A 27,675-nucleotide genomic window follows, 5' to 3' on the forward strand; every position below is an offset into this window, starting at 1 on the left:
TGAATGCCCACACTAGGAAAACAGAGCGGGCTCAAATAAACAACTTAACGATGAAACTTAGACTCCTAGAAAAACAAGAGCAAGAAAAACCCAAAGCTCGAACGAGAGAGGAAATTACAAAGATTACAGCAGAAATCAATGCAATTGAAATTAAGAAAATGATACAAAAAATAAACGAAACAAAAAGCTGGTTTTTTGAAAGAATAAATAAAATTGATAAACCCTTAGCTAACCTTATCAAAAAAAGGAAAGAAAAGGCTCAGATCCATGCAATTAGGAATGAAAAAGGCGAAGTCACAACAGATCCGAAAGAAATCCAGAGGATCATGAACACCTACTTTGAGAACCTGTACTCTAATAAAATGGAAAACACAGAAGAAATGAACAGATTTCGAGATACTTATGAATTACCAAAGTTGAACGAAGAAGATAAAAACATTTTAAACACCCCAATCACAATCAGTGAAATTGAAAATGTAATTAAAAACTTACCAACAAAGAAAAGCCCAGGCCCTGATGGATTCACTGCTGAATTTTACAAGACATTTAGAGAAGAACTGATACTATTACTCTTCAAACTTTTCAGTGAAATTGAAAGGGAAGCTATACTCCTAAATTCATTCCTGGAAGCAAGTATCACTCTGATTCCCAAACCAGGGAAAGATACAACCAAAAAGGAGAACTACAGACCAATCTCCTTAATGAATATAGATGCAAAAATCCTTAATAAGATACTAGCAAACAGAATACAGAGGATTATTAAGAAGATCATCCATCATGACCAAGTCGGATTTATTCCAGAGATGCAAGGGTGGTTCAACATACGAAAGTCAGTGAATGTAATACATTATATTAACAAAGTCAAGGACAAAAACCATATGATCCTCTCAATAGATGCAGAAAAAGCATTTGATAAAATTCAACACCCATTCATGATAAAAACCCTGCAAAAAATTGGAATAGATGGTCTATACCTCAATTTAATAAAGGCTATTTATGAAAAACCATCAGCCAACATCATATTGAATGGCCAAAAACTGAAAACCTTCATGTTAAAATCAGGAACAAGACAAGGATGCCCACTATCGCCACTTCTCTTCAATATAGTTCTGGAAACATTAGCCACAGCAATTAGACAAGAGAAAGAAATTAAAGCAATAAAGATAGGAAAGGAAGAAGTTAAACTATCATTATTTGCTGATGATATGATACTCTACATTGAAGATCCAAAAAACTCCACCAAAAAACTTCTAGACTTAATTGACAGATTCAGTAAAGTATCTGGATACAAGGTGAATACCCAAAAATCAATAGCCTTTCTATACACAAATAACAGACAGACAGAAAGAGAAATAAGGGAAAAAATTCCTTTTACAATAGCATCCAAAAAAATGAAGTATCTAGGAATCAATCTAACAAAAGAAACAAAACATCTCTACACTGAAAACTACAGCACTCTGAATAAAGAAATTGAGGAGGATATCAAAAAATGGAAAGATATCCCCTGCTCCTGGGTAGGAAGAATCAACATAGTGAAAATGGCCATACTACCGAAACTGCTATATACATTCAATGCAATGCCAATTGAAATTCCAACACTATATTTCACAGAACTAGAAAAAAGAATCCAAAAATTCATTTGGAACCACAAGAGACCTAGAATAGCAAAAGCCATTATAGGCAACAGTCACATGGCACCAGGTGTAACAATTCCCAATTTGAAACTATACTACAAAGCCACTGTGATAAAATCAGCATGGTACTGGCAAAGAAATAGGCCTGAGGATCAATGGAACAGACTGGAAGACACAAAAACAAATGCAGATGTACTCAGCTACCTCATCTTCGACAAAGGAGCTCACCATCCTCAGTGGAGGAAAGATAGCCTCTTTAATAAATGGTGTTGGAAAAACTGGATATCAACCTGTCACAGATTAAAATTAGACCCTTATCTTTCGCCATGCACTAAATTAAAATCCAAATGGATTAAAGATCTAAATATTAAAACAGAAACATTAAACTTGCTGGAAAGTAAGTTAGGCAGAACTCTGGAAGACATTGGTATAGGAAAAGACTTTGTGAACAAATCCTCAGTAGCACGGGAACTAACAGATAGAATCAACAACTGGGATCTCATCTTACGAAAAAGCTTCTGTACTTCAAAAGAAACCATTAGCAGAACTAAGAGACAATCTACAATGTGGGAAAAAATTTTTACCAGCTGTACCTCAGACAAAGGACTATTATCAAGGATATATAAAGAACTCAAAACAATCAGTCCCCCCAAATATAAAGACCCGATCCAAAAATGGGCATCCGAAATGAACAGACATTTCTCATACAAAGAAGTGAAAGCAGCAAGAAAATATATGAAAAAATGTTCCACATCACTGGTCATTAGAGAGATGCAGATGAAAACAACACTGAGATTCCACCTCACCCCACAAAGAATGGCTGCTATCAAGAAATCACACAATAACAAATGTTGGCTGGGTTGTGGGGAGAAAGGAACCCTTCTCCATTGTTGGTGGGAGTGCAGACTAGTGCAACCACTATGGAAATCAATATGGAGATACCTCAAAGAGCTTGGACTGGAGGTTCCATTTGACCCAGCCATCCCTCTGCTGGGTACCTTTCCAAGGGAACTAAAAGAATCATATCACAGAGAAGTATGTTCACCCATGTTTATAGCGGCACAGTTTGTAATAGCTAAATCTTGGAAACAGCCTATTTGCCCATCCGTTGGAAACTGGATAAAGAAGTTGTGGTTTTTCTATAAAATGGAATATTACTCAGCCATAAAGAACGAGAGAATAGATTCATTCATAGGAAAATGGATACATATTGAAGATATACTCCTAAGTGAAATAAATAAGTCACACATGTGTAAATACCAAATAGTTTCCCTAGTGTGAATAATGTGCAACAATGCATAAGAATCTAATAAGATTACATTAGACATTTAGAAATGGGAAGAAAGGAGCTAAAGGTGCAGGGAAGGTGTGATGGGTAGGGGAAGAACAAAAAGGGAAAAGAAAAAAATGTGAGAGAATGAAAAGATGAAAATAAAGTGTTTGTAGATGGGGAGGGGAGGAGGGGGTGAGGTGAGGGCAGAGGTAAGGGGAAAAAATGAGAATCAAGACTTCCCATGTAGAGGTACATGATCCCAACAATGAATGTAACTGTACTGTATCCCTAAGATGTACCAATAAACTCAATAAAATTAATAAATTAAAAAAAAAGAAGTAAAAAAAAAACCTACAGAAAATTGGAATAGATGGTATTTATTGCATCCTGATAAAGGCTGTCTATGAAAAACCAACAGCCAATATCATTCTAAATGATCAAAAACTAAAAACCTTCACACTAAAATCAGGAACAAGACAAGGATGTTCACTATCACCACTCCTGTTCAATATAGTTCTAGAAACATTAGCCATAGCAATTAGACAAGAGAAAGAAATAAAAGGAATAAATACAGGAAAGGAAGAAGTTAAACTGTCACTATTTGCTGATGATATGATACTGTACATAGAAGACCCAAAAAACTCTGCCAAAAGACTGCTAGACTTAATTGACAGATTCAGTAGAGTAGTGGAATACAAGGTTAACACTCAAAAATCAAAAGCCTTCTTCTACACAAATAACAGACTCACTGAGAGAGATTAGGGAAACAGTTCCTTTCACAACAGCAGAAAAAAAGTGAAATATCTTCGAATCAATCTAATGAAGGAGACAAAAGACCTCTACTCTGAAAATTATAGCATTCTGAAAAAAGAGATTTTGAAGAGGATATAAGAAGATGGAAAGAAATCCCTTGCTCCTGGATAGGAAGAATCAACATAGTAAAAATGGTCATACTTCCAAAACAGTTATACAGATTCAATGCAATCCCAATTGAAATACCAACAGTATATTTCACAGAACTAGAGAAAACAATCCAAAAATTAATTTGGAACCAAAAGAGACCTAGAATAGCAAAAACCATTCTAGACAACAGAGACATGGCAGGGGGGTATTACAATTCCTAACTTGAAACTATAGTACAAAGCCGCTGTGATAAAAACAACATGTACTGGCAAAGAAACAGACCCAGGGAGCAATGGAATAGATTAGAAGATGCAGAAACAACACCAGACATACTCAGCTACCTCATCTTTGACAAAGGAGCCAAATGATCCTCAATGGAGGAAAGATAGATTCTTTAATAAATGATGTTGGGAAAATTGGCTTCCAACTTTCCAAAGATCAAAACTAGATCCCTATCTTTCACCATGTGCTAAACTAAAATCCAAGTCAATTAAAGATCCAAATATGAAAACAGAAACACTAAACTTAACTGGAAAGCAAATTAGAACTCTCAAAGACATTGGCATGTGAGACTTTATGAACAAATCCTCAGCAGCAGAAGAACTTGTACAAAGAATCAACAATTGGGATCTCATTATATTAAAAGGTTTTTGCAGTTCAAGAGAAACCAGTAACAGAGCTACGAGACAACAGACAATGTGGGAAAAATTTTTTTACCAGCTACTTCCCAGAGAAAGGACTATTATCTAGAATATATAAACAACTCACAAAAATCAAATACAAAGACCCAATTCAAAAATGGGCATCTGAATTGAACAGACATTTCTCAGACAAAGAAGTAAAAGCAGCAAATAAATATATGAAAAAATGTTCCACATTACTGGTCCCTTGAGAAATGCAGATGAAAACAACACTGAGATTTTACCTTACCCCAGAAAGAATGGCTGCTATCAAGAAATCAACCAACAACAAATACTGGCTACCATGCTTCTTCATCCTATGCCAAAATCATTCTGGAATAAGTGTAGAAAAAAACTAATTGCTAGATCAATAATTAGATCTCCTCAAATGTTCTTTCCAAGAAAGTTGGCTTAATACATCAGATTTTACTTACACCCATAAATAAGAATAAGATTTGTACAAAAAAAAAAAAAAAAGGAGTGAGATTTGTGCCTGGGTGGGTATATAGCTCAGTGAGAGTACATGCCTAACATATACAAGGCTCAGTAAGAGAACACATGCCTAATGCAGGCCCTGGGTTAAATTCATAGGGCTATTAAAAAACAATGTATGGACAAGGAAAGATATCTATTGTGTTACTAAACTGCAAAATAAATCTATAATTGGGTGTGGTAATCCCAGCTCCACAGAAAGTTTAAAGTTCAAGGCAGCTTGTTCATTTTGTTAAGACACTGACTCAAAATAAAAAATAAAATGGCTGGGGATGTGATTCATTCATAGATATTTGTATAGCAAGTGCAAGCTCCTGGTTTCAATCTCCAATGCTGAATTAAAAAAAAAAGAAGGAAGGAGAAAGTTAAGTAAGAAAGAAAAGAAGAAAGATCCACAAAAGAGAATGATCTGAAAGGCAAAGCCACCTCCTGAGAGACGGGATGACTCCTTCAAAGAACAAGTTAGTTACAGAACTTGATTATTTTAGCAGAGCAGAAGTCACTAGAACTGCAGCCACAGAGCTTCCTGAAAACTTGATTCTCAAGAGCTCATGAGATTCTCTGGGAACTAATCAGAGAGCTGTGGAGAAAAAGTAGTAAAAGTACTCGGAAGGAGAAACTGAGTAAAAGGGTGGAATAGAACACTCAGGGTGTACTTATTCGTTTTCTTAAAAATAAACTTCATACATTGTTCCTGTCAGCTTTTTTAAAAAAGCAGTTACATAAAACAGAAGATATATTTCCTGAAATCACAAAAGTAAATGCTGTTTGATGACAATGAAAGGTTCCTCCACTTCCCACCAGCATCACAGGCTAACACACATGCCTTTGGGGGACACTTATCCAAACCACAGCACACACCTTAATTAGGACAATTCAGTTTTGCATCACTGATCTGGAAAAATCACTTATCCAGCAAATGTGATCAACAGACACAGCTAAGAACCAGGAAATAAGCATTATTCTCATAGTCATTGTGATCAAGCCTTTAAGGGGTGAACAGGGAATTCACAAAGCTTAGAGTTCAGGAGTCTTCATCAGAAAAGTGTTGGAGTAGGGTTTTGGCAGGATGTGTTACATCACAAGAGGATCATTTCAGGTAGTAGTTGGGTGCAGCAGAGACACCTCATGTGGGTGGGATACACATAGCTTCTACACTGGGACATCCCCACCTGGAGGCCTGGAGGACCTCAGTTTTCCCCTGAGGACAAGTGAAATGACACATCCAAGGCCCAGCAACAGACAAAGGAGCAAGCACACAGCACTTTGTGGTCATACTAAAGCTGCAGGCTCACCATTCACCTTTTCCTATCAGCCCTGTGTCAATGGCCACAAGATGGCCAACTGTGCCAGGTTGCCCAGGACTTAGGGATTGTTCAATTGCTACGGTCTGGACAGTCCTGGGAAAACCAGAAAAGTTGATGACCCTGAAACTCAACAAAGAAATGTTGAAGAATGGAGAGAAGCCCCAAAGCACATAAGAGCCGATATGTGAGATGCCCCAGGGTGCTTGGTAGGGCATATGCAGAGGAGGCCAACTTTAGGTAAGCAGAGGTAGGGAAACCAGTCTCCTTTCACTGCCTAGCTTCCTAATACATCTCAAGGGTCAGCATCCACATACCCCCATCTGAATGGGGCCCTCCCACTATTCCTCAACTCATCATGCCCTTTCAACAGTGGGGCACTGATCCTTTGGGTGCTGCCTAGGGAAAGTTTATTGCTATGTCCATTTTATCAGTAAAGGGAATCAAAGTTCCCTGAGGTTAAATCATTGGTCCAATGTCACAGTAATCAGCTGCTGATTCCAAGTCTAGGCACTTTTCACTTTCTAATGAGCCAGGAAGTTGGAAGGAATTGGGGGAAGGGGAAGAGCACATTTAAACTGAGGCATAAAGAATATGATTTTAAAAGGAAGGAAAGACAATCCCAGATGAGAACAGTGAACCCAAATGGAGGTCCAGGAATCTGAAGGAGTCTCAGGTTGGGGACTTGGTGAATACAGAAATGTGGGGCGACAGCTCAGGGGGTGGAGGTGCACAGCGAGAACAAGCTGGAGACTGCTGGAAGCACCACATCTCAGGTGGCAAGGATCCAGAAGGATGTTCAAACAGAGCTATTATGCATGATCTAAACTGGAAGAACTATCTGGCAGAGTCCATTTTATCACCAGTTACACATATCACATGGACCACACTGGGCCACCACAGGAACCTGTCCTTTGGGACAAATAACAGCTGGCCCCAAACTGCCAGGAAGGACCTGAAGCACTTGGCATGGTGGTGTCTGAGATTACTGGGTGGTACCTGCTGGCCTCCAGGAGATGAGGAGGAGGAGAAAGAGCACATGTGTCGGGTGGGTCTCCCCTACACAATGAGATCTTGCTCAGAAAACCTGTGCTCCATGTATCTCAGATTTCCCATCACCCAGCACAGGGCCTGGAATTTGTAGGAGTTCAAATATACTCTCATACATGAACAAATGAGGATATGTGTCCCCTGCCTGTGAAGCTGTTGCTAATTTGTAGAGACCAGGAAGAGGGACCTGTGTTGAATTGAGGGGAACCCGCTTCTGCTAAGGGAGGTGCTGGCAGGACCTGTTCTCAGCCCCAAATGTGCTGAGAGCCAAACAACTTAGAGGACAAAGGTACAGTTCTAAGAAGCAACTAAAATACCCATATCCCTGTCCAACTTGTGCCATTTTTGAACCAACATTCCTTTGGTTTGAGTTAGATATCTCTCCTATCAGACTCCACAAAAAGTCCAAAATTTGGCTAAATTGAGAAAGTAAGAAACAGGAGCCTGACCCTAAGATAAAGGAGAAGGCTGAGAGAACTCAGAGAATGTTTAAATTACCTGAAAGCAAAAGCTGCCCATGTCTGTGGAAGGGCTAGTATTCTTTTGGAGTTGTGGGGGAGCACTTTTTCCCAGGCTTTCTACTCACTCAAGTAAAATATAAATGTTCCCAGTTCCAAACTATAATGCATCTTATTTCTCTGAGTGTCTGTTGTCTGCTCTTCAGCGAATAATGAATCTCTAATAAAACCTTCTCAGGTCTCTTACTGACACATCCTGAAAATTATTTTTCTGTAGCGAGAGTCAGAAAACTTACTACCAAAGCATGGGCTGAATTCCTTAAATCAGCTCCCAGAATCTCTCAGCCTCACACTGGTGACAACCCAATGTCACCCAAGCCCAATAAAATGCCATGGTCAGAGACAGGTTTAGGTGGAGGCTATTTGGCTGCTCCCCTTCATCAGATTTCAGAATTCATGCCCCAACCAGAAAAAAAATCAATCCAAAATATCAATAGGCATAATTTCCTTCAGCAACACCTGGTAAGCATCAGACTAGTATCACAGTCCAGCCCAGCCCAGGGTGGGAAAGTTGAATGACTTGGCCACTATCAGACTGGCAAAGATGAGTAAGTGTGATAACATTATATTGTCAGGAGTGTGCAGAAGTTATATGCAAACATTACTTCAATGATTATAAATGGGTGTAACCTGCTTAGAGTGCAATATGGCAAAAGCTATAAACATATAGATAACACTTACCTTTTGACCCAGAAATTCCACTTTTAGTAATTTATCTACAGATACTATGGGCATATAAATGCAAATATATTCATGTAAGTGTTGTCATGAAACATAGCATAGTCAATTGCAGTAACAAAAGACTGGAGACAATTCATAAGCTGACTACTACGTGACAGGTTAAATAAATTATCGGTAATCATACTTTGGAATACTACAAAGACATTAAAAAGAATGGAGTATCTCTACGAATGTTGACATTAGATGTTCTTAAATATAATGGAGAAAAGCACAGAGGAGAACAATTTGTACAGAACACTTCTATTTGAACAAAGTAATTATATGTGTGTAAACACACACAAGTACACATACAGATATACACTTACCCATATAAATACACAGAACATCGTTGGATTGGGTCTGAGTGCTAAATTGTTCACATGGGAAAATGTCAGTCACATTTGACAAAGTATGTCACAAACAGGGATATTTGAACTTGATAGTTCATAGTCACCTCAAAATCAACATCTTCAAAGGTAAATTAAAAGCATGCCTTGAATATCTCAGGATATAGAAGACTCTGGTAACACCTCTGACTCCAAGGGGTAAGGGGATGTTCTAGGTAGTTGGAACATAAGACCTTTTTTTAAGACTGGGTCTCACTATGTAGTCCAGATTGGTTTTGAGGTCCTGATCCTTCTGCCTTGACCTCTCAAGTGCGAGGATCATAGGCATGGTGTATGTCACCACACCCCTCAACAGACAAGACTTTTAATCACATATATTTTGAATTTGGACTGTTTGCAAGTACTACATATTCAAGCATAAGCAAAATTTAAAGGAATCAAATTTTTAACCAATACAACTGAAGTACAATTCACCACTTTGACTAAACTGCCCTATAACACATACATACAAACCCATGTTGCCACATGTACTCTCATGTACACAGTGCCCAGTTCTTGAATTTCTGGCAGGTGAGAATCATGTGTAGAAATAATTCCAAGGAATCCTACCATGGAAACAAACTCTTCAAAGGAAGTGACCAAGCTGACATGGGTTCAAATACCAACCTGTCTTTTGTTAATATGGCCAAGTTATCCCAAAGTCACAGAGCCTCTGTGTTCCTCTTCTCTAAAACAAAAATAGTATGCCTGCCTCAAAGGTCAGTATCTTAGAAAGAGTAAAAATGAATGCATAAAGGTCAAACACCTAGCATGACATTCCCTCCACACACCACTAAATAAACAGTAAGTTGTAGGCAGGAATTCTTAAGCAGAAATTTAGCAGACTGCATGAGAGGTCAGCTCTCCTTTTATCCTGTGTTCATGGCATACATGGTTCAGGGCAGTTGGGATGGAGGTGAAAGTGAGGGATCTACTGGTGGGAGCTGTGGGTGACTGAGGAGAACAGGATGACAGTTAGGGAAGCCACAGAAAACATAGTAGATCCAGAAGTCCCCAGTGTGAGGATTCAACTTGATTTGATACAACCAGCTTGGTTATAACAGCTATCTTTCCCTGGTGACCCTGGCATGCATTCCAAACCTTATAGGATAAACAAAGTTGTCACGACAATTAGTCAAGTGTTTTGTGCTGAACACTGATACCCATATTGTTTCAAAACTGATATTTGACACTGTAGTTTTGTTATGTTTTTCTTTTTAGAAAGCCCATATACATTCCAGTTGGCCTTGGGCCATACTGGTCCAACTTAGCATATAACCCCCCTACCTCCTGTTTCATTAAATTGCATTCTGTGCAATTCTGAGTTCTGTTCACCCCCCTTTGTCTCCAGGCACCTTCCACCTTTGGCAGTTGATTCTTATACAGTGGAAGCACACAGGTTCTATTTTAGCTGCACATGCTCTGGCTGGGTAACTGCACATATTCCTTTAACTTCTCTGAGGCACCGTTTTCTCACTTGTAACCAGGGATCTTTGCAAGGTTGTTAAGGGCAGCCAGTCTGACACAGAGTAAGGTGAATTAAAATGGCAAATTAAAAAAAAAAAAAGTTAATGTAGTACAATAGTACTAGTTTGAGGAAGTTGTACAGTGGAGTGATCAGGGACCTAGTAAAGCCTGTGTGGGAGCTACAGCCTACAGGTGTAGATGGAATGTAGGTAGGGCATGGTCTTACCAAACCTGCTTCTACCCATGGTTCCCACCCATTTTATCTACCTGTTTCCATTTAAATTGTGTCTCCCCTCACCACCATCACCACCAAAAATAAAATAAAATAAAAAATAGAAAGACTAGGTCCTAACCAGTATTCAGAATGCTTATGTTTCTTATTCAGAGATGAGATCTTTACAGAGGTAACCAAGTTAAAATGAGGTCATTAAGGTGGACTCTTATAATGCAATGACTAGTGTTATTCTAAAAGGTAGGATTTCAATCTGGAAACAGACGTATACAGAAAGAATGCCATGTGAAGATGAAAGCAGATAAAAGGTGTTATGTCCATAAGCCAAAGAATGCTCAAGATTGCCAGAAACGATGAGAAGCTAGGGAGAAGCCTGGAACACAGTCTTCTTTTCAGCCCCCAGAAGGAAGCAGCCTTGCCCATATCTTGATCTCAGGTTTCCTTCAGAAATATCAGACAATAAATTTGTTGTTTGAGTTATCCAGTTGGAGTAATGTGTTACAGCAGCCCAAGCAGCTAAATACACTTCTACCCTAAATGCCCTTCTATGGCATTTGTTTCCAGAGGTAATTGTGTTCAGATTTTTAATTTTCCGTTTGGAAAGAATCAAATCAGCTAATAAAGTTGTTTTCAGACTTGATTGAACATTAGGCCACCTAGGGTAATTTTTTCCCCCAGTACTGGGAATTGAACCCAAGGCCTTTGCACTGAGCTACATACATCTCCAACCTTTTTTAATTTTTAATTTTGAGATAGTCTCACTAAGTTGCTAAGCTGCCCCGGCTGGGCTAGAACTTGCATTCCTCATGACTCAGGCTCCCAGAGTACTGGGATTACAGGTGTGCATCACCTTGCCCAGTTCACTTGGGGAAACTTTAAAAGAAACTACCCTGGACTGATAAATTCAGAACCTTTGAGGGTGGGACCAAGGCCTCTGTGATTTTTTTTAAAACTGCCTATGTGATTCCAGTGTACAGCCAAGATTTATAAACACTAATCTAAACTTCATGGAGATGTTAGCAGCTGAAGAGCATTTAGTACAAGTCCTTCACAGGGAGCACTTTAACAAACTGTAAAGCCAAAGGAGTGTATGCTGGAGGAATATGAGATGCTCACACTCTTAATAGCCCTTTCAAGGAGACATTTGGGAGAAGTGGACTCTTTCTGGTGTCCATCAAACTTTACTCATTCTCGTTGGTCCTATTTATAGGGATTATCCTTTGGGACCTAGGAGGCAGAAGAGACCAGCTAAGAAATTCCATTTGCCCCCTTCCTCTCTAGTTCTATACTGCAGTTGTTCTTGCAATGTAGCCTCACCAAAATCATCTGAAAGGCTTCTTAAATCCCAGATTGTGGGGTCTGTCCCCACATTCAGTAGGTCTGAGGTAAGGTCCAAGAGTTTGAATTCATCTGTCTGTCTGAATGTCTGTTATCTGTGTGTGTGTGTGTGTGTGTGTGTGTGTGTGTGTGTGTGTGTGTGTGTGTGTGTGTGTGTGTGTGTGTGTGTGTGTGTGTGTGTGTGTGTGTGTGTGTGTGTGTGTGTGTGTGTGTGTGTGTGCGCGTGTGTGTGTGTGGTACTGTGTGTGTGGCTCTGTGTATGTGTGTTACTGTGATTGAAGCCAGTGCCTTCCCACTGAGCTACATCCCTCTTTGAGATAGAGTCTCGCTAAGTCTCACTAAGTCACTGGGTTGGCTGGGCCAAGCTTGAACTTGCAATCCTTCTGCCTCAGCTGCCCAGCGTGCTGGGATTACAGGTGTGTGCTGCCATGCCCAGCTAAGAGTTTGAATTTCTAACAAGTATCTGGGTGATGCTGCTGCTAGTTCCTAAGCCATACTTTTAGAATTTTGGGAGTAACAATCCTGCAAGATCTTACGACAAAGAGGGCACCGAGGATGTGCTCAGGATTCTGAAAGCCCAGGCCTTTCCTGCTCCAATACTGCTAACATCACTTTTGCTGGGCAGGGGACCATCTGTGATGTAGAATAACTCATCTTGGAGGAGAGAAAAACTGGAACTCCAGATGATTGCCAGAATAAAGGCCAATGGATAAAAATGGAAAGGAGATGGGTTCTGGTGAGCAGAATTGAGGCAGTGTGTGTATAATGGATTTTGGAGTCAGATTTATGCTCTTTCAGTAACAACTGCATGACTCATATAAATCAGTTAATCTCTCTCAGCCCCAGTTCCAATACCTCTGGCATAAAGACAGTATAACTGTGCTATGCCCACCTTCTGCAGCAGAATACAATTTAAATGAGACAATTACAGTAAAGAGCTCATCAGTTGCTAGCACTTTGTGATCGCTTAAAAATATTAGCTATCATTAGTGAGAATCCTTTGCAGGTTGCACTGAGCTGCTTACAGAGGTAGTGGGCTCCTTATCCCCCAGGGTGTGTAAACAGAAGCAGGAGGGATTGTAGCAGTGCATCTGACACTGGGATTTGAAGATCAGGTGGAAGAGCCTGGTTCTTCAATCTGAGTCACGTAGTAGGCATAGAACTGGGATGAATTCTAAATGTTGGTATTTCTTCAGAACTCATATGTTGGAATCTATTGACCAATGTGGCCATATTATGAGGTGGGCCTTGGGGAAGTGACTAAGTCATGAAGTTCCACCAGTGTCCTAAAAAAGATGTTTGTGCAAACTCTTGTGAGGATACAGAAGGTGCTATCTCTGTACACTGACTGCATCTGCTGACACCTCGATCTTGGACTTCCCAGCCCCCAGAACTGGGAGTAATAAATCCTGTTTTCTATTTGTTTATGTCTTGCTATGTTGCCCAGGCTGATCTCAAACTTCTGGGCTCAAGCAATCTTCCTGACACAGCTTCCTATGGAGCTGGGACTATAGGCACTCACTATCACCCCTGGTAATTTTATGTTATTTGAAATGACCCAGTCTGAGAGATTTTATTATCACAGCCCAACAGGATTAGATTAGCACTGTAAACCTGCTCTTTGGTTCCCAAAGTCTCTTCTGGAAGTGTAGCAAGAGATTGGGTGACCTAAAATTTCTCCCTGTGAAATTACATAAAGAAAAAAATGTGAGAAAATGAAAAGATGGAAATAAAGTATTTGTAAATGGGGAGGAGAGGAGGGTGTGAAGGGAGGGCAGGGACAAGGGGAAAAATGAGAACCAAGACCTGTCATGTAAAGGTACAAGATCACAATAATGAATGTAAAGCTACTGTATACCTAAAATGTACCAATAAACTAAATTAAAAAAGAAAAGAAATTACATAAAGAAATATCCTACCACAAATAAGAGCCACACTTTCTGGAAAACTGTACTCTTTACCAAAGACCACGGTGTATGGTAAAGTCACTGCTGCACTTTCCATCACATGCCAAGGAAGTCAGGCATGACAGCTGTGACTGCCTTGTTCTGCTCAGCCCTGGGCGATGGGGAGCCAGCTGCACTGCCTTCTGCAAAGGTGGGCTGTAGGACAGTGTCTGGCCCGGGACACTGGCCAGCCTGAAGAACTGGACTACGTCCTTCTCAGGCACCTTTATAGTAAATGTGTGAAACTAGAGGACAGAGGGAGAAATGAGGTGGTGTGATCACCAATAATTATTTTGGAAGGAATTTATTGGATGCCTGAAGGTATTAAGAAGAGGAGGATAACAAACATGCACGACTGGATACCCCAGACTACAGCACATGCTCCTCCAAAGAAACAAAAGGGTCAGTTTATCTTCATCCTTTAGGTCTTAGTTTAAGTAGTCATGCTTCTGGGAATCCTTTCCTGATCCCTCAGAACCAAGTAAAGAGTCCTCCTTCTGTGTTTCATCACTCTCCATTCCTCTTCATCAACACACTGCCTCCTCTATGTTGTAATAACTCTTGATTAATAGTTTATTCTCCTAGATTAACTGTCAGCTCTGAGAACACAAGAACTCGTCTCTTTTGGTCACCAGGGGATCCCCAGAGCCTCACACAGTGCTTGGCAACTTGGGCTCTCCATGAACATCTGCTGGGTGAATGCATGCTTTAGGCAAGTCTCTCAACACCTTTGATGCTCAGTTTCCTTATAAAATCAGGACTAAGAATCTCTTTGTAGGATTACTGTGAAGATGAATCACAGCAGTGCCTGACACCAAGAAAGAGCTCAACAAATAGCTACTATGCTCTTGTAAGACTTATTGACAAATTCAGGAGATTCAGACTTTTCTTCTTTTTCGTCGGCTGGAAGTTATTAGCAGTCTTCTTAAATTATACATTTAGCTGTATCTTATCTAGCTCTAAAAGATCTCAATAATTAGGTCCTAAATTTCTTTTCCATCATCTTTTTCTGTGATTCTTCCTTACTCACTGGCTACTCCCCAATGGGACCCCATCCCTTCTACCTTAGCTCACATCACACTCTCTATTTCCAGGTCCCCGCTCACTTTGCATGACACATCATAAATGTCATGTCCACTGCTCCATGAGGACCCTCCAGCACGGTTCATAGCTGTGTGGCACTCATGTGAGATGGGCCCATCTCCCCTGCTAGAAGAGGCAGTGGGTACCCCATTGTACTTACGTCTGCATCACCAGCACACAGAAGTGTGCTCATTTAAGCAGTGGCTATTGAATTGACTAGGTAGCTGACCTAAATGAACAAGTTCTGTTTCAAGAATCCCTGAAATCTCACCCCCAGTGAATGGAGAAGTGTTAGCTGATGGGGAAAGGAAAGAACAGGTCTAGTGTTCCGCTTTTAGATAATGGCTTCCAAAAGTCATTTATCCACCTCTACAGTGAGCCAGAGATAGGGTCTGATGTTAGTGTACAGGGGCAGATGGTCAGAGGAGCTTCACCTGTTATGCTTTATGTCTAGCTGTCCCTTCAAGGCCTGCATGTGATCATAGGCAGGGCTTTTGAACAGTGACCATTTATGAAGGTGGTATAGCTGGCCTGCTGTTAGAAGATGGGATCATGTCGGAAGAGGTGGAGCACAGTAGGCATGACCTGAAGAATTTACCTCCCTCCCCAGCTTTTCCTCTGACTCCCCTGACTCCCTGTTTACCAGCTGCAATAAGCTAAGCAGCTTTTCCTCTGCCATGCTCTCCACCACAGTTTCCTCTTTGGAGCCATCCAACCATGGACTGAACATGAGCCAAAATAAACCTCCTATTTTAACTTGTGGATGTTGGGTGCTTCAACAATAAGAAAATAACTGCAACTGCCCCCTTACCAGTGCCTGGTGCCCAGAGACCCATTTCTCTCTCTTCCTTAGGTACTAGTGCAAGGTCTATCAGAGGAACTATTCCAGCAGCTTCTGCCCAAGATTTAAGACTTTTCCAAGCTCCATTCTCTTAAGTGCTGGACAACTTCTAGATTGAATATGAAGAAGTGGACATGAGTTAAGAGATTCCACTGGGGCCCTGGTAGGGTCTGGATGTGCTAAATAAGAGAAGAGGAGGAGGTGCTGCCCCAGTAGGTACCCACTGGAAACTTAGCTGATGTCACACAGAGATCACACTCACACCAGGCCCATGGCTTGGGCACGCAGGACTCTAGACTCCTTGAACCTGGGTTTTCCCTGGAAAATGGGGTTGGAGTAGGAAAGTATAGTCATCAACACTTAACAATGGGGATGTGTTTTGAGCGTGTCACTTAGCTAGCTGAAGGAGTGGGAGGAAGGTTGGGATTGGTAAATTCAAGGTTGGAAAATGGCTTTTTCCATAACTGATTTGCTAGGCTGGGAAGGCACTGGCAGTCCTGTAAACAAAGGGGAAATGAGATATTGGAGCATGCAGTCCAGTTTAACTAAAGAACAATCTCTCCTCCTGGCCCAGAGGTAGGATGTGCCTCAGGATGGCCCTGTACTGGACTCTCTCCCAGCTCACCTGAGCACTTTCTACTTTGCCTTCAGGGCTTCCTCTTCAACAAGTTACTCCCCATTCCAAACTGAGCTGTCTCTCTTTCACTGTCCCAAGGCATCCAATGTCATATCATCTGCTTGGGATCTGACTGTGCCCGGAGCTCCACGAAGCTCTAGTGCACTGGCTTCCTATGTAGCCCAAGCTCGTGGCATGCTGTCCAAGGCACGGTAAGTGCTCAGAACCACTGACCTGGACAAAACTTCAAAGTAAAGCAGCCTTGTCTCCTGCTCTAAGCCTGGTGGGGAAGTCTTTGCATGTTTGTCAGGAGAAACCTACAGATTAAAAAGTTTATGAGCAGGCTGGGGATTTAGCTCAGTGGTGCTGCCACCTGCCTCACAACAGCAAGGTCCCAAGTACAATCCTCAGTACCAAAAACAAAACAAAACAACAACAACAAAGCTTATAAGCAAGATGCTATGACATGATGGTGGGTGTTTTGAGAACAAAATAGGGGACACATGTGCCTACTTCTCGACAAGCTGTTCCCCTGGGGCCAGACCTAGGAGGGGACCTGGTCTAGACCTGTAGTGCTCTGCATGGCCACATGTTGAAACCATCTGAGGAGCTTGAAAGCAAAACAACTCAGTGCTTGGGTGCTTCCCTCAGAGATGCTAATTCACTTGGTCTACAGGGACAGCTTTCAAGCTCCCCAGTTGCTGCCTTTGTTGAGAACCACTAAGCTCCTTCACTCTTCTTGCATTCAGGGAAAAAGGGTGACATCACATATATGAACTTGATGGGCAGCAGTGGGACTGGAAGCAGGTCTGGTTGCCCAGGCCCTTTTCTCCTGCAGGCTGGGTATTTTCCACAGCAGGGCTGCTCTGGCCTGAGCTGCATCCCCAAAGTGTGACTCAACAAGGAGAAAGGCCAGCATGCTTCCTTAGCTGGCAAGAAATGTGGGCAAGGAATATTCTGTGCCCCCTTTACAATCCTGTGTGTCATTTCCCCTTTTCCCACAGGACTGACTGATGCCTACTGACTAAGAAAATCAATTATGGGAGAAGGATGTTTTCCAACTGTGAATATAACATTCTCTCTCTAATTTTGGCTGGATATGTGCCACATAACTGTGGACTGTCTATACAATGGTGGTCTCATGACTATATCACCTAGTAACACCATAGCTGGCTTATGTAAGCACACTCTTCGATGTTTGCACAACAATGAAATCAGTTAATAATGCTAATAATACATTTCTCAGGATACATCTCCATCACTGAAAAATGATGATACACTGTACTTTGCTACCCCAATCCCATCAGAAAATCTAGGTGCAAGAGTTGGATCCTAAGTGCAAAGATGGTGGGGGCCAGTATCAGAGTGATCAGCTAAGCACCAACTGAATGCTTCTTCTTCTCCTTCTCCTTCTCCTTCTCCTTCTTCTTCTCCTTCTCCCTCTTCTCCTTCCTCTCCTTCTCCTCCTCCTCCTCTTCCTCCTCTTCCTTCTTCTGCTTTTTTTTTTCGTACCAGGGATCAAACTCAGGACCTTGTGCTTGCAGGGCAGGTGGTGAAACTACTGAGCTAAATCCCAGACCATACCAAGCTTGCGGAGAGGCAGCATGTCTATTTTTTGAGCACCTGCTATATGTTTGCAATTCTCTTCTCCATCCTGTGTGACTGTGTACATTTACTCATCTTTTGAGACTCGTGCTCACTGCCACTAGGAAGCCTTTCCTGAATCCCCAGGTAGGGTGCCTCCAGTGACTGGCAGAAGCAATACACAGGTTCTCCCCAAGGATTGGACGTCAATCCAGACCAGAAGTGTTTACAAAGAAGCTACTGATTTGTAACATGCATGCTGACTTTAGATACATTAGAATATTTCAGAAGAAACTGTCTTGCACAGAATGAAGTGTTTGCCTGTCCTTAGGCCCTGGAGATAAGGGAGAACAAGTCTCTGGGTACCAGTGCCTCTCCCCGACCAGCAGAAAATATACTTAGAAAGACTCTTGGAGATCAGGAATAAAGAAATCAGGGTGATTTTCTGGCTGACTCCATTTCTCCCTTGATAGCTTAAATTTATTTCCATAAGTATTTTCTTTTCTTTCTTTCTTTTGTGGAAAAGGGGTGTGTGTTTGGGATGCTTGTCAGCCAGGGAGATAGTGATACGTACATCACACAGGGAAGGCACTAACAATGCACATGTCACTGTGTTAGGGGCTTGTCTCTCCCCCAAGAGAAGGCTAAAAGCTGAAAATATTAATGTTCATCAGGAAGGGACTGGGTAGGAAAAAAGTAGCATGTTTATATGACTATCAGACAAAAGGACTACCCTAAACCCCTGCTTATCAACATTGATAGTGTAAACAAACAATCAGTGTAAAAGCTAAGTTGGTGAATAATAAATATAGCATGATTTTATTTTTCATTTGTTTTTCTTGAGACAAGATCTCACTATGTGTCTAGGCTGGCATTGAACTCATGGCCTCAGTCTCCCAAGTGTTGGAGTTACAGATGTGCACCACTACACCCAGCTCTGCATTAACAGAACAAAACAACAACAACAAAAAACACTGAAAAGACACTTTTTCCCAGTTGGTACAAGTGTATGTATGTAGAACTTTTCTATGAATCTGAAAGAACAATGAAAAGTGAGCCTAGGGCCAGGGATTTAGCTCAGTGTTTCCACACCTGCCTCACAAGCACGAGGTCCTGAGTTCGATCCCCTGTATCCAAAAAAAAAAAAAAAAAAAAAAAAAAAAAAAAAAAAAAAAAGAAAGAAAGAAACAAAAGTGAGACTACCCTTCATCTGCTTGTCCTTCATCAAGGCCCACCCAATGTAGCAAAGGAGGTGCTCAGTAAACACGTGCTATGGGACTGACAGCATCTGGTGACTAGTATGAGGCTTTGGTTGTCGGTGAGGCAAAGGCCCTTTTCTTGGCTTGCAGACTGTCTTCTTCTTGTGATGGCCTCATACAGAGGAGAAAAGGTGAGTTCTGATCTTTTCCTCTTCTTACAAACAGGACACTAATCCCACCGAGGAAGACTTACCTACTGACCTCATCTCAACTCAGTCACATCCCAGAGTCCTCACCTCTGAATAACTTCACATTGGAGGTTATGGCTTCCACGTATGAACTTATATGGGAACAGAAACAGTCTGTTCACAAATTTCTGTTGCTGGCACTAAAGATTCATTCCCTTCTTGCATGCAGAATACTCTCATTCCATTCCAATAGCTCCAAAAGTCTTAACTTGTTCTAGCACCAACTCTAAAGTCTGAAGCCTCATCTAGATATCATCTAAACTAGATATGGGTGAAATGCCATGTATAACTCTGTCCTCAGGCAAATTGCTCTCCAGCTATGAACCTAGGAAACTACAAAAGTTATGTGCTTCTAAAACACAGTGGAGAGACAAGCCTATGCTAGACATTCCCATCCCAAGAGGGGGAAATCGGAAGGAAGAAAGGAATGACGGGTTCAAAGTAAGTCCCAAATCTGAAGTTCTGCTGGGTGGTCCTGTTTCCCCAGGGGCTCAACCCAGATGCTGGTCCAACTGAAACTGAAGCAGTGCCCTTCTCCCATGCTCTCCCATGGACTGGGGAGGCAGCCCTGATGCTCTCTGAATCAAAAGTGATTGTGTTGAGATAAGATCAATTAGTGCCTCCTAAGTGAAATAAATAAGGCATACATGTGAAAATACCGAATAGTCTCTCTGGTGTGAATAATCTGCAATAATACAGAAGATCCTAATAAGATTACTGACATTTAGAAAGGGGAAGAAAGGAGCTAAAGGTGTAGGGAAGGTGGGATGGGTAGGGGAAGTGTAATAAGGGAAAAGAAAAAAATGTAAGATAATGAAAAGATGGAAATAAAGTGTTTGTAGATGGGGAGGGGAGGAGGGGGTGAAGGGAGGGCAGGGACAAGGGGAAAAAATGAGAACCAAGACCTGTCATGTAGAGGTACAAATTCCCAACAATGAATGTAACTGTACTGTATCCCTAAAATGTACCAATAAAATCAATTAAAGCTGAAAAAAAAAAAAGATCAATTAGTGCATGTTTACTGCTGAATAGCCCTGTGGTTCAGTCCTGATCTAAGAATCCACATTCTGTCTCCATCTTGAACTGACGCCAATCCCTTTTGTCCAAATTGGCAGTTTTTCTGCTGGAGTGGCTGATTAGTTCTCACCTACACTAATTTTATCAAATGGCTATTTGCCACAATGTTGCAGTTCTCTTCTGAACCTGTTTTTTTATGTTTTCGAAAGATGATCAGGCTAGAATTTTCCAAATCTTTAAATTCTGATTTCTTTATTGCTTAAGAATCCTTTGCTCCACCCCAAAAGGAACCTAATCTCTTCTTTGACATTTTGCTTAGAAATCTCCAATTTCATCACTTGCAAGTTCTACTTTCTACAAAGCACTAGAACACAAAACAATTTTCCTTTATAACAAGGACTGTTTTTCTCCATTGCCAATAGCACGCTCCTCATTTCCTATGTGAGACCTCATGGGAACTGTATTTAGTTAGCATCCATATTCCTGGCCTGCACCTCAAAGCTCCTCCAATCTCTACCCATTGCCCAGTTCCAAAGCCACTTCCACAGTATTCTGTATTAACTGGAGTGGTACCCCACTTCTCAGCACCAATTTTTGACTTACTCGGGGCTACTATAACAAAATAAATGGGGTGACTTTAACAACAGATATTATTTCCTACAGTTTTGGTGGCTGGGTGGAGCAAGGTAAAGGTGCCAACACATTCATTTTTTTTAGTGCAGGTTCTCTTCCTAGCTTGCTAAACTGTGCTGTGTTCTCACAGGGGAGAGGGAAGGAGACCTCCTCCTCTTACTCCTCCTCCTCCTCTTCTTCCTTCTTTTACTTATTTATTTAAAAAATTTTTTTCACAGTACCAAGGATTGAACCCAGGGTCTTCACACTGAGCTATATCCCCAGCCCTTTTTTAATATTTTTATTTTTGAGACAGGGTCTTGCTAAGTCTGTGCCTGTATTTCTGGGAATGCTTTAACACAGACTGAAGTATAAATTATGCATATCAGACTTTCTGAAACAGAGACTTGGACACAAGCTGAGGAGTCAGAGGAAGAAGGGAGCTGGGAATAGGAAGGAGGCGCTCTCTACACCATTAAGGCTGGCCTAAAGCACAGACCACATCCAGGCACATACGCATATTCCAACATCTTTGAAGGGGTATCTCCTGCTGCACTGGCTAAGTGCTAGAGACAGAGTGAAAAGAGAGTGCTTGTCCTCCTAGCATTTATAGCTCTGCAGGAGCCAATGGGTAATTACAAACTTTGATTTTTTTCATCAGATTTTATATGTCCTGTTCTGTCTGAGACACTTTACAGTCCCTCTGCTAATTGGGTTGCTCCTAGCAATAGGTTAAGTCCATGTAGGTGTAGCTATGGTTTCACAAGTCTGAGTTCTGAGCCTCAGCACTCTTAAGAGCCTAGCACTTGTGTTTGCTTGTCAGTACCCCCATGAGAGCGTAAGCTTCTTGAGGACAAAACTGTGAACCTGGGTATCCTCAGTGCCCACTATGGCCCACTTCCTGCAGGGAGAAGGTGCAGGAGTGGATGGCTGGTCTTTGTATAGATGTGGAGGAATGGTGATTGGAAATAATTAATGGGGCTTGAAAAACAGTAGAAAAAGCTACTGCAAAGCCAGGCACTCATCCACCTCCTGGACTAACAACTAGCTACTTCTTACTCCACAGCTGTCAGAGGACGCTGTCTATTACGGTTTGAATGCAGATGTTCCCAGAAAACCTTACACATTCATAGATGGGGCTTTTGGGAGGTGACTGGATCACAGGGGTGTGATACTCACTAGTGGATTAGTTCACTGATGGATAAGTTTATAGCTAAATGTGATGTTGGGAGCTGAAGCCTGGTTGGAAGAGGTGCGTCACCGGGGGCGTGGCCTGGAATGTCTATCTCCCTCCCTGCTCCCTGGATCTCTTGATCTCTCCCTGCACCATGCCTCCTGGCCATGCTGCCCTTCCTTAGAGCCAACCAGCCATCGACAGAAACCTCTGCACATTGAACCGAAATAAATTTTTCCTCCTTTAAGTTGTGGGAGTCAGGTATGCGTCCTAGCCATGAGAAAGTAACTACCACAATGCCTCATCCCACTCTCAGTGGGGCTCTGGGATTTGCAACCTGCAGCCAGAGAAGTGTCAAAGTCCAGAGTGTGAACACAGGATTGCAAAAGTCGAGTGTGAGGCCTGCTTTCACCACTGATTACCCGGTAGCCTTGTGCAAGTAACACAGCCTTTCCCTGCTTCAGTTTTGTTGTGAAACAAAGCTAAGAGTAACACTCATTTTATAAAGTTGTGCAGATGATAAGGTCGGAGCAATTGTGAACACATACATGCTGGCCCCTGCAGTGGTCCTGCCCTCGTCCTCTCTAAACCTCAGTTGAGTAAACTGTAAAGTGGGAATAATTATATTGATGAAATTAGAAAGTAAAGCAGCGTTATCAATCTGTTTCCCCCCGGGGGGGGGGATTGAAGGATGGACAATACTTCCAGGCTTGTCAGGCTACTAGGGCCGGCCCGCCCACCGCGATCTACTGAATGCTTTGTGCGGACCTTTTCTCGCGCCAATGCCAACCCAAGCCCCAGGACCCTATCCCTCTGGACCAGGCCCCTGCGATTTGTCTGAATGTTCGCAGAGGCCGGCACAGAGCCCTGATGACCCAGGAAGAGCACGGACGGGTGGAAAAGCCCCCATAGTAGAAGACAGGGTGCGCCCTTCCTTGCGTTCTGGCGTCTGCCTATTCCAGGAAAAAGAAATTTAAAACGTCGTAAAGGAGACAGCCGCCGGAAGGGAGCGGCTATCTCCAGGCCAACTTCCAGCTCTGATAACTGCGGGCGAGGGAGCCACGGTTGGCCCAGCCCAGCCCAGCCCAGCCGGCAAGGAAGCAGCGCGGCGCCTCAGCCCGGGCTTCCCCCGGACAAGGTGCCCCCAGCAGCCGCGGGAACCCCCGCCCCGCCCTGCGCTTACTCTGCGGACTCAGGGCTGCAGCCAGGCACAAGGTGAGGAGCCCCAGGGAAATGCCGCAGATCTTCCTTCCTCCGGGCGGCGGCGGAGGCCTCATAGGCGAATCCTGGCTGGCGCCGGCCTCGCATGGACTCCTGAACGGATGCTCGCCACGCCGCTGCAGCTCCTGGAGCCCAGCTGCTGCTCTTATAGCTCCTCAGGTTCTCCAGGGCCAGCTGCAGATGAGTGGGTTGTACTCTGGTTGAACCAGTTCCTAAGAAGGGAGGGAGAAAAGAAGGGGGGGGGAGAGAGAGAGAGAGAGAGAGAGAGAGAGAGAGAGAGAGAGAGAATATGGAAAGGTATGGGAGGAATGAGAAAGCACACATTCATATAGTGGCAAATAATGAGTAGTCTCCTGATGTTCACATCCACTTCACTGCTATTGATTTAAGAATCAGCTGGATGCTGGGTGGCAGGAGGAGGGCGAGTACTAGCAGTGGCTGAGGTTGGAAAAGGACTATCTGATGGCTCCATTGAAGGAAAGCCTCTTAAAGGAGTGAAATGACAGGCTGGTATGAGGGGAGACTTAGGCTGATCAGGGTGGAGCCACTGGTCAGTGATAGCATCCATCCATCCAGGAAATGTCCACTGCACAGTTACATAGTGCCATAAGGCGTGGTACATGTAGCCTCTACTCTCAGAGAATACTGGTGGGATGAAGCTGGGCACTATGTTAAGTGCTGAGATACAAAGCTAATATGGTCACTTCTTTAGAAATCTTGGTAAGGAGTGGAGGCTGGGGAAAAACCAGCAACTGTGCTGTGGTATGTACATTGCATTTGACAAGCAAGACCTGGAGTGCTATAGGGGCTCAGGGCAAGCGTAACTTCGAGGGGGGGGTGTGAGTAAGAGAGAAATCAGTGGTTAAAATAAGTGAAGTTCTATTCCACTTTGTTAGTATTGGATTTCCCAGCCTCCCTTGCAGCCACAAGGTAGCGGTATGACCCAGTGCTGGCCAGTGACGTTTAAGGTGAAGATTTCTTGGGTTGTTTCCGGTTTTGTTATCTTGATAAAATTTTTGGGACAAATAAGGCTGGGACTGCCCTTCATACTTTCTTCTGTCTTGCAAACATTCTTTCTCAAGGCCTTTGATAGCCTCATATAAAGGCTATGTTCCATTAGTCCAAAATTAGGAGGCCTCCAAATTTGGCAGAAGTCAGCCATTCTCGAGAAGGAACCAAAGTGTTATTTGGTGGTAGCATGCCCGTGGTCCTTACACAGCTTTCATTCCCCGGGTTTAAGAATGTATCCCACCCAAGTATTGGAATTTCTGAAGGGATATCTTAGCCTTTTCCTCTGAGACTTTCTGTCACTTCTTTGCTAGAAAATTGAGAGTTTGGATAGCTCCTACACTGAGCTGCAGATTAGGATATAATCTATATAATTTGGACAGTTCCTTGTTTAATTTCTAGATTAAGTCCTTTCTCTGCCTGAGTAAAAAGATGAATGCTAGCTCCAAAGCCTGGCAGGAGAACTGTCCCAGTATATTGTTGTTTTTCCTTTGAAATGGGATTTTCCCATTCAAAGGCAAACAGGAACTGGGTATCTATGGAGGGGACTAGAAAAGAGAGCATTTTGGAGGTGAAAGACTGAGAAACAATTTGTGTCTCTTGGAATTTAAGAGATAATTTTACATGGATTAAATATGGATTGGAGTTATAGCCTTGTTAATGAGGCAGAAGTCCTGTACCATCCTATAATTTCCTGAAGGTTTTGCTACAGGGAGAATAGGAGTACTGCATGCAAGGGACTGGCAAGGCCCCATAAGGCCATTTTTGAGAAACCTCTTTATGAGAGGCTGGAGGCTTTCACAGGCTTCTTTATGGATATTGCTTTTGGTAGGGAATTTGGCTGGGATCTTCTAGCTTTTTGTTTTGTTTTGTTTTTTGGTGCCAGGGATCGAACTCAGGACCTTGTGCTTGTGAGGTAAGCATGTGAGGTAAATCCCTGGCCCTGGGATCTTCTAGTTTTATAACTACTGGCATTGTTAAATTTGCCCTCCCAGATATTCCATTATATCATGCAGCAAGATCTGTCTGTTGGCTAATTAGGTCAGGGTGGTCTGGTATGGTCTCAACAGGTAATGTCCACTTTGGCTTTTGCTGGAATTGGAGAGTTGCCTTTAATTTTGTTAGTAAATTTCTTCCTAGTAAGAGAGTAGGACACAGTGGGACAATTAAAAACTCATTATTGAACATTTGGCTTTTGAACTAACATGACAGAGCAGGGGTAAAGGAGCTCTGCCTAAGGACCCATTGAATCCAATTATAGCTGTAGATCTATAGGAGGGGTTTTCAGAGAAGGAAATTAAAACAGTATGCTGCCCCTGTGTGGACAAGCAATTGAATTTGCTTACTTGAGGGTCACCCAGGGTTCTTCATAGAAGACAGAGCTGTCTATGGATAGGGACCTTGCAGATTTCCCTGGGCCCTTCCAGTCTTCTTCATCAGAGTGGGAGGTGAGGGTTTTGGCTGGCCTAGCCCAGCTCTGGGAGCTGGGACAGTTAATCCTCCAGTACCACGAGTCAAGAACATCAGCCTGACACATGGAACAGGGCCTAGGTGGTGGCTTCGTACAGTCACTTGCCCAGTGTCCAGTTGCCTTTCATTTTAAACAAAGAGCCCTTTCCTGATTGGTGGTTTTTTTCACTTGGATGGCTTGGGTGGCTTAAAATGTTGCCAATTGCAACAGCTATAATTTTGTCCGGTCTTTTTTACTGGGGAGTTCTCCTTTCAGGATCTCCTTCTCTAGATCCTGATTGTTGAACACAGAATAGCTGTGTCCTTCAATTGGGCCATAAGGGTCTGGGAGCCCATCTGAAGTTTTTGTAATTTGCACCAAATGTCTGGGACTGACTGACTAATAAAATGCTATCCTATGCCTGTCCCTCCTTGGAAAATGGATCCAGGTTTGTATATGTATGGAAAGCTTCTATGAAGGTAGCTGGATTTTTCTTTGCTCTGTAACCGCTCTCACTCTTTTATCATTCCCATGATAAGAGTAGTTATCATTTTAGACCTTATATCTAGTACACTGCTAGTATTATATTCCCAGTTTGGCCTCAGTAAGGAACTCCACTCTGAGAATGTTCTGTGAGGCTAAAAGCTGTCTGTGGAACTTAAATAGGGGCTGGGGAATACTGGGCCTCTCTGGGGAACAAGTCTCTGGTGGAGTTCCTGAGTCACTTGAAGAGGTTGCAACTGATTCATTGTCCTGAGGATTATAACGAGTTTGAGGAGATCACCCAGGGTGGTTGTTTCATTAAACAGATGGGAGAGACCCATATCCCCCTGAGAGACAGGTTGGTATCTGAGGACAGGATTATCAGTGATATAAATTTCCTCTTCCTTTGAGGCCTCTTTAAGTACCATAGTTCGTGGACCTTTGCAGAAATAAAGAACCATAAAATTTGAACATTAGGAATTTCACACCACTTTCCTTTCCTTTTGTAAAAACGATCTGAGGAGTATACTGCAATTTAAACTGCCATTTCTTATCCATCTCTTGCCATTTTTGTTAGTTCATATTGGACCCAAACAGTATTGTAATAGAAGATAAGTTCCTCGTTTTTTCAGATTGTCAGGATCAATTTTCTCTCTCTCTTTTTTTTTGGGAGGGGTGGTACCAGGGATCAAACTCGGGTCTTTGCACTTGCAAGGCAGGCATTGGAACCACTGAGCTAAATTCCCAGCCCTTTCTCATTTTTTAAGGATGTAATCTAATGGTGAGGTCACTGGGATCTGCAAGGTGTTTCCCATCTGTGCATTGTGGAGCCTATGAAGAGAAAGAGAGAGAGAGAGAGAGAGAGAGAGCGAGACTAGGTCTGGGTTCTTCAGAGCTTATTTGTGCAGAAGGATGTAGACCTGTTGAGTCTCTAAGGCATCCCTGTGAGACTCAGATGCAATATCAGAGGTCTGGTTAAGCAAGCAGCACTGGTGCCTTTCCTTAGACTGCCATAGTCTGTGACCCATTTTAATTCCTTAAAGACCCTGGTGGAGCCACTGGGGATTCATCTAGCCACTTGAGAAACACTGTTTCTCCCATTTATCTCAATAATAAAAACTTGGGTAATTGTGCTTTAAACCAGTAGAGACCTCTTTTTCAGCATTTAAGATAAAAAAGAAGAAAAAAACTTAAAA

General features: G+C 42.4%; 1 protein-coding gene across 3 annotated transcripts in view; it reads right to left on the minus strand.

Moving 5' to 3' along the window:
- Vstm5 (V-set and transmembrane domain containing 5) overlaps nucleotides 1–23,998 on the minus strand; it is a 42,105-nt gene extending 18,107 nt beyond the window's left edge. For 2 of the 3 annotated variants that reach the window (XR_004517457.1, XM_010633669.3), the window contains exon 1: nucleotides 23,501–23,996. Coding sequence is in view for 2 of the 3 variants with exons in the window: in XM_010633669.3 (XP_010631971.1) it covers nucleotides 23,501–23,594 (94 nt within the window). In the remaining variant the exon portion in view is untranslated. Of the gene's footprint in view, nucleotides 1–23,500 lie in introns of all 3 variants that reach the window. The other variant, XM_019208894.2, reaches the window with a different exon arrangement.
- Between the last annotated feature and the right edge of the window lie 3,677 nt (nucleotides 23,999–27,675).

This window comes from Fukomys damarensis, unplaced genomic scaffold (assembly GCF_012274545.1).
Source record: "Fukomys damarensis isolate Sample0158 unplaced genomic scaffold, DMR_v1.0_HiC HiC_scaffold_16, whole genome shotgun sequence".
Lineage (NCBI taxonomy): Eukaryota > Metazoa > Chordata > Mammalia > Rodentia > Bathyergidae > Fukomys > Fukomys damarensis.